This window comes from Symphodus melops (genome assembly GCF_947650265.1).
Source record: "Symphodus melops genome assembly, chromosome: 3".
Lineage (NCBI taxonomy): Eukaryota > Metazoa > Chordata > Actinopteri > Labriformes > Labridae > Symphodus > Symphodus melops.
In genome coordinates this window covers 2,780,591-2,788,643 of record NC_136693.1, presented here as the reverse complement: position 1 = coordinate 2,788,643, position 8,053 = coordinate 2,780,591, and the positions used below count along the sequence as shown (strand labels likewise).

General features: G+C 42.0%; 1 protein-coding gene across 3 annotated transcripts in view; it reads right to left on the bottom strand.

The window, feature by feature from the left end:
- Positions 1 to 4,648, bottom strand: part of mpped2a (metallophosphoesterase domain containing 2a) — a 48,504-nt gene extending 43,856 nt beyond the window's left edge. Inside the window, exons 1-2 of one of the 3 annotated variants that reach the window (XM_079339397.1) lie at positions 4,180 to 4,648; positions 1,622 to 1,910 (exon numbers count right to left, since the gene is read on the bottom strand). In XM_079339397.1, the coding sequence (XP_079195523.1) occupies positions 1,622 to 1,734 (113 nt within the window). In that variant the 5' untranslated portion in view covers positions 1,735 to 1,910; positions 4,180 to 4,648. Of the gene's footprint in view, positions 1 to 1,621; positions 1,911 to 4,040; positions 4,113 to 4,179 lie in introns of those variants that run through there. The other 2 variants (XM_079339398.1, XM_079339399.1) reach the window with 2 other exon arrangements.
- Between the last annotated feature and the right edge of the window lie 3,405 nt (positions 4,649 to 8,053).

Here is an 8,053-nt window from a genome sequence, read left to right as displayed (position 1 = left end):
TCAATAAATCCTTCAAACGGGAGCTTCTTGGCGTTTGATGTTCTTTACCTATCCGTCGTTTTTCTCAATCCAGCTCCAGTCGTTGTGGATTTTTCCATCGAGAATGAAAATGATACAAAAAAATTTTTGGTGAAAAAATCGGTGCGATCTGCGTGTTGCACGTCACGTAATCTTGCAATGTTGCATTTTTCAGAATCAAGAAATAAGTTGAAAGACGACAGCTGCACTTCAGTCGTGAGTGCATGGTGTTAGGATGTTTTTTTTTTTTTTTTTTTAAGTGTAAAAAACAACAACAACAACAACAACATGCATCACACAAATTCAGCCTGCTCGTACTTAGTGCAGCCGAACAGCAACAAACTTTATTGGCGCTTTGCAGAGCAACAGTTGTGCAGAGCAGAGTCAGAAAGCTGGGAATCTTTTTGCACTTTTATAAAGACATACTTTGAAAAAGAGAAATAGATATAAGTGCGTCAACTTTCACACAAAAAAGAGCAACTGTGCACTAAAACAGCTCGATCCAAACTGACCTACTGAGGAAACCGGTTTGTTCACAACAACACAGGGACAGACGGATCTGCTCCACTGACAACAAATAGCAGCCGACAGGCAGCACTCAGGTGCTCCTCTTCCGTGACCTCAGGTTATCTTTTCACACACAAACACACTCAGGGACTCGATCACGCCGTTCACATACACACGCGACCAATAATCACTCGCAAACCTTTCAGGAAGCTGCAAAAAACTGCAGCGACAGGGGAGAGGACACAAAGCATGCAAACACTCAGCTGTCTGTCCACAGTTCAAACACACACACACACACACACACACACACAGCGCTGTGATGCATGCGTGTGTGTGTGTGTGTGTGTGTGTGTGGAGGGCTGACGGGTCACAGCGCTCTGACCCACTAATGAGAGGCAGAGAGTAACCACATCAGACAAGAGCAACGCTGAGAAACCGGTCTGATAAATAAATGAAGAGAGCCTTCGACTGCGGACACAAAGTGGCACGAATGATAACGGCTGCAGCGTGAAGCGACACACACGTCAGAAAGAAGAAAAAAAAAAACTCCTGAGTCAGAGAAGCTCAAACGTGCGTGAAACACGGCGAGCGTCAACGTCTTCTGCATGTGTAACATTTCATCCTCCACTTACACAAAATGACTTTTAGACTCCTTTACATGTTGCAGAGGAAGTTGCTTTTTTGCCTTTTTTTTGGTGATATATCTGCAGTTGCTCAAATGTTTGTCCTTACAGGCCACCGTACTCTCTCTGAGCTTCAGCCAATTAAATCAAAGAATAGACACAGGCTCTGTATCAAACAAGCTCCTGATTGGCTTCCTAGAACAACTCAAACTTTCCACATTCCTGCTTTTTTGGTTTGTTTTTGTTTTGAATTACTGGAATAAAAATCTAATTGTTCTTATTTTTTATTTCCCTAAAATGTGTTTAAACTAAAGTCTGCGCACCAGAACATGGAATTTATGTCTAAATCAAAGTAGAAACAGCAGGAAGAAGAGTATTTTTGAACGCCACTTTGACCTGATCCTGAATCCGAATGTCTTTGAGTCGTAGTTTGCTGCTCTATCTGTCGGTGCGTCAGTGAGTTTGGTACTTACATGTGGACGTGTGGAGGTTGGAAGCGGCTCTGGTTGATGTTGTAGTGTGTGAAGGCCTGTGTGGGGTTGGAGCTGTACTCGTCCACCGTGATGGTCGCTTTGCCATGAGCCATCCTTCCGCCGTTTGGACATGAGACGCCGTTCGTTCACCGGGATTCAGCAGCGAGCCGTGCAGCGGTCATCCTTCAGAGCCGCTTTAAGAAGCCCAGGAAGTCTCCCAGCAGCAGCAGCGTCGGGAGCAGGAGGAGCAGCGACCCAGCCGACCGACTCGACCCTGACACACTGCAGTCTGCAGCGACAGGAGCAAAAGAGAGAGACACATCAGCTGCTTCACGCCTGAGCACAAGACACGCACCAGCAGCTTCTCTTTTTCACGTGCAAGAAATAAAAACGCACAGCCAGGTAGCTGCAAGAGCTCAAACGTGTCTGGATTAAAGGTAGAAAAGCATGTAATAGGTAATCAGATCCACATATTCATCCCCACTCAATCCTGCAATTTATCATATTCTTTGGTTTCTCACAACACGAAGAGAAACAGCTTTTATTTTTGCAGAAATAAATTCTGTAAGCAGCTCATAAAAACACTTCTTAAAATGCCTAAATAGAAAAACGTCGCAAGATAACGAGCAAAATAACTCAACTTTTTCAAACAGTGCGTCACTCCGTGAAAATTATTTTCAATAAAACTACAACTACAGTTTACAATCTGGAAGGCTCATGTTTAATTTCTGCTCAGCTGCTCCTCCTAACCAAGCTGGCGTTAATGCAAACTAATATATTCAGATGTAAAAAGTGCTGCAGGCAAAGCCTCACAGCTATTAGCCTGTTGGAATTAAACTAAGCAGTGAGAATTAAAAAGCTGCAGGTGGAAACTCAGCCGAGGAAATTGCTGCAATAAAACAAGAAATTCCTGGTGAAGCATGCACAGAAGAACAGATCAAGTCCCCGCTGACACACACACACACACACACACACACAAAACAAGTCAAAAATCCGCTTTTGTAATTTGCTTGTCTGCTGCTCTAATTCTGAAATGAACCAGCAACAATTAATCTTTGCATAACCGGATAAATCTGTAAAACGCTCCTCACATTCTGCAGCACAGAGAAAAGCAAACAAGTTTCTGCATCTCCAGAGTCACTCACCAGGCTCCTCGATCCAGTGTGTGTGTGTGTGTGTGTGTGTGTGTGTGCTCCCGTCCTGTCTGACCTCCCCTGGCTGATAGTAAAGTGGCCACTGTGGAGCACTGACAGGCTTTTTATACCAGACTTCCTGATGAAGCACCAGAAGCAGAAAAAAAAAAAAAAAAAAAAAAAAAGAGTAGAAAAAAATGCCCTCAATCTTTACGAGTCTGTCATCTTTTTTTTTTTTTTTTTTTTTTTTTTTTTTAATGTAGGGTAATCATCAGCAGCTCCAGAGTTCACTTGATGGTTAAATCCTTTCATACAGCAGCAGGGAGAAGTTGCTTTGATTTTTTTTTTTTTTTAAGAATCTGTCCTATTTAGTACCAAAACATTGATTTGTGTTTTCTGGGTCAGCCTCGTGTGATGTATGCACAAGTCAAGCTTAACACCACAAGACGTTAAAAAAAAAAAAAAGTGGGCAAATTGAATTCCTGCAAATTAAATGTGATAATATTTTTTTACGAGTACAGCATAAAACTCAAAATATTGAGTTCAAATTCAATAAATCTTTGCTGCTGCTGGCTGCACAACTTCGCTGTTATTCCAGGGCCTTAACAAATACAAATATAATTTCCCTTTCATGAAAAGCTTCCACACTTCACCCCTGCTAATATCTCTCCCGAGGGCAAACAACCAAAACCTGAAGTGCAACTTCTCCTGCAGCTTCCCTGCACATTTCTGCAAATACAGGCCGAAAAACTACAGACTTCTGTGCAGCATGCTTCACGGTCTCCTCTCCGTGTGCAGTCGGTGTGTGAGTGAGTGAGTGTGTGTGTGTGTGTGTGTGTGCTGTCTGTCTCTATCTTGTGGCTACAGTAGCAGCAACTAGCTCTGTAGCATAGCCTGCTAAACCTGCCCTGGCAGTGGATTTTTTTTTAAATTATTATTATGCAGTCTGCAGCTTCGTACTGAGCTGTTCCTCTACACACACACACACACACACACGCATTTTGTCAGCTCTGTAGTGTAGTAGCCCGGATGCACACCGCACAGCTAACTTCACGAGGAGAAATCACTCCGGTAAGCAAAAGGGGGGCGAATAAATTGACCCTTTCTGATACCATGCATGGATACGATGTGTGCTGCGTAAACGCTGCCGCTTGCAGGATTGCAAACACAAAAAGAAAGAAAGAAAAGGTCCGTGCGATCATGAACTCTGCTCCTGGAATAATTATATACAAAAAAATATATAAAAACACCCAAAAGGTGGTGAGTGTCAGCACCGCCGCGCTAACCTCTTGCTCGTCCCCGTAAATGACAAGCCACCTTTTCACCGTCGGCTTTGTGTCAGGAATTTCTCTCTTTTTTTCCTCCCCTCTCTCTCCCCTCCCTCTCTCTCCAGTTCTCAAAGCAAAGCAGGAAAGGTTGCTCTACCTTCGTCGTGTGGGGCTTTTTTTTTTTGGTGCGTTTTTTTTTTATATCTTGGCCGGGAGGAAGAAGAGTGTCAGGTCGGGGTCGCCCTCTCTACGCGGCGGCGGTGGCAGAAGAAGCGGCGGCAGCGGTAGCAGCAGCGGCGGCGAAGAGACGCGGGTCCATGCGGCAGCAACAGGGGAACAGGCGGGCAGGTTCGAACGCGGCAGTCCGGGGGTTGCGGTAGTCTGGGCGGATAGGGCAGAACCTTCGACCCGGCGGGACCTCGGCTGGCTCCTGTGGAAAGAAACCAGACAAGAGAGCGAGGGAGAGAGAGAGAGAGCCGGAGAGGAGGGCGAGAGACACTGACAGAAAAGAGGCAGAGAGAGAAAGAGAGAGAGAGAGCAGCCTCGGTGTGACGGAGGGGGGAGCCGGAGTGCAGTGAGTCGGAGCTGCCACTGGGGTCAGAGAGCAGAGAGAGAGCAGGAGCGAGCACAACCCCCCGCCACCTCCAGTGCGCGCGCCCCCCTTACCGGCGGGCACACGCACGGTTGAGAAAAAGGGGGGTGGAGAGATAGGCGCTCGCGCAGTCCCGCGCCACCTCCGTGCTGCGTTCAGTTGCTGTCGGAAATAATCAGCTTCTTTTATGATGTAATTTTAACACGAGGGGAAATAAAGAAACTAGAAGGTGATTGTTGCTTTGAAAGAAGTTGGTATACTCTTAATGCCCCTTACTCTTTATTTATTCATGTGGCCTGTCCAGCAGAAGATAAATAACCACTGCTATGAACAATTACATGTAAGACTAGTCTTGCATATTTCATTAGTGCATACTAAGCAATTAGAGACAGCGTGGGGTGGGTTATCCCTTTACACAAGTGCCAAGAAACAGAGATATAGTCAACTGAGTATACTCCATATCTGCATATTATACCACTGACATTAAACTACTAAAAAAAACAACAAAAAACAAAGTTTTGTTAGTCATGAAATAAAAGCACAATTTTCCGAGTATACACTTAAACAATAACCAATAGTACTGCTTTAATTAAACTTCATAAAGGCTGATTAATATTTGTTTTGTGTTGACCTCTAGTTTTAGCAAATCAATAAATTACCATTATATGTTTGAGCTATAACATATTTTAATTGGCAACAAGTATATGGCTAACTTGTCAAACCAGTAATTTAGCTCTTGTGACATTTATTATACACAAAAGATGGAAATAATAATAAACGGTTTGATATGTGCTTACCTGACATTTATACCAAGAGTTAACAACTTCTATGAATTTGTTTTAATGGACAAAAGATACTATTTGCTGTTGTTCGTCATGTTCTTCAATGTTTTTTAAGGCGGCACCTTGAAATCTGCATACACCGCCTCATTTGCAAACCAACAGGCAATCTGAACCTGATCAATAATCTGGTGAGGATTGACACTAACAGGGAAACACTAACTCAATAGATGCATTTTTAAATAATATGGGCGACGGGATGTGAACAGCTCTTTTTTTGAGCAGTAACAGTTCCCGTAGTGAAACACTGTATTTCTGCAAACGCTAACCTGAAATATTCTTTGATCAGATCACAGATGTGTGTGAAGACGATTCCAGACTCTAGGAGGTGTTGTAAAAAACCCATGATTAGAAGACAACATGGCCCCTTTGGGTGCACACGTAAACAATACTAATGAGTACCTGTGGGAGTCCTTCACACAACCTGAAATGGGGCTGCAGTTTCCAAACTGAGAACACCCGGCAACTTGGAGCAGTCGGGAAAACAAACAGCTTCTTCATCATCAGGTTTATCTCTTTTATTATCAAGTCACCAGATTATTATGTGAAGTCTGGGAGACATCAGTCTTCATCTTTGGTGCTGAAATGCCTTAAATTAAAAAACTTTCTCAAACTGATTGTATATAATTTGAGTCTTTTTTTAAAATGCTTTTCTATGCAGTGTGCATAAATATTATTAATCTTCTTCTTTACGAGGTCATTTTCCATATACAGTTTCAGCGTGCAGCATAACTTGTCCCATTTAAAACACTGCACCTTAATAACTTCAAATAACCACCGTTTCACTTTGTGAAGATATATTTTAACTTTAAACCTTTTAAAGGACAAAGTTTTGTTCCTGTAGCAGCCTCATCGTCATCAAGTTGCATTAGGCCTCAAGTACTCCTGTTACCATCTCCGTATGTATATCATTGTGAAACACTCAGCCCAATCCTGCCACAGTGCCCAACACATTGAAGAGGTATAACCGTAAAGTAAGAGTGAAATGATTTTAAAGTTGGTGGTCATGGTATGGCTGTTTTTGTTTGTTGTTTTTGCACAGTTTAAAAAAATAAATGAATAAATCCTCAAATAAAAAAATGGACGATATTCAGTGCAGGAAGAAGCAGAAAACACTTAAGAGCTGTTTTAAAGCCGCCAACAAAACAAATGTAAAACATAACTCCAAAAAAATCGATCAATGCAAGAAATAAGCTGCACATGAATTTGTTGAAACAAAAAAGGAATATGCAGTCGCAGTGAGAAGTTAAAAGCACCACACTTGAATATGTGTGAGTGAATGTGATTTTGTTTTTTAACACCAGTTCTGATACCAGTGCAAAAATACTGCTAATAAAAAAAACGTACAAGTGATTCAGATGACGCCCACCACCATCATCCTCATTCATGCACGGCGTGCTCCGACCTCCACCTCAGCGGTAAGGAAGTGTGGACAAGAGGAAATCCTTCCTGCAGATTTTTCCATATGCTCTTTTGTGTAAGCGTCTGGAGATAATACTTGTTATGAATGACAATGATTGATAAACAATGGAAGTGAGTGAGCAGTTCAACAACTGCAGTTAAAAGTTTTTTTCAGGTTATGATTCGAAAGATTTTACTGAGAAGCTGCTTTTGACAGATGGGAATATATGTGTGTGTGGGTGTGTATATGTATCTATGTATATACACACATACATAGATATACTTTTTTCTGCCTCTAAACCGTACTGAAAATTGATTCCAGCAAGTAAGAATGGATCTGGGAATTAAGAATAAAGTAAATCTTGGAGTGCTCAGTGATATTCCTCCTTACTGGATGTCTAATAAAAAAAAACATATTATTTGAAAAATGTGTTTCCAATTTGCCATCGAAACCGAAGATACAATTTGCTCAGGGTTATTGCTTCTTCATGAGACGGGAGCTGAGATTACAAAGAGCATGTTGCTCTTTGGCCTCACGCTGCGTCATGCTTCTTTAAGGTCGGTGCAGTTTCTCTGTCATATGTTTAGAAACAAACCAAACGCCTCCTCCTTTAAGGGGTTAATGAATGATGCCATTGTCCAGCTCTGCAAGATGAAATCCAACTCAATAATCTCATTTTAGTTCATGATTCATCATCTGAGTACATTTTAACTGTGCGCCACATGTGCGCCACACATGCAGAGTTAAACCAAAGCAGCTCTGAACTGAAGTACGCACACACGCCGTACATGATGACAGAGGTAACATTAGCTTTCTCAGAAGGTAATTTGGATGCTTCATGGTTCCTACAAGCTATTAGACATGATGATGTCCATGCTTTCAAGTACAGGATGAGCTTTATTCACGTTTCTTTTTTTAATATATATATATATTTGAAACTAATAAGCCTTTTTTTCATTGTACTGCAAGAGGAGAACAGAGATATAACTTTGACTAGCTCTATGAAGGAAGAGACCATAAGAAAGAAAATGTACTTCATTAATCCTGTGAGGGGGAAAAGTCAGTTGAACATGTGACACACATAAAGGCCGGATATGGACATGCACTAATGGAGAGATGTCAGTGATTACCCTATAATTATTGGAACCATTACATTAATCCAAATATGCGTGACCTTTGCTGATAACACAGAGAAACA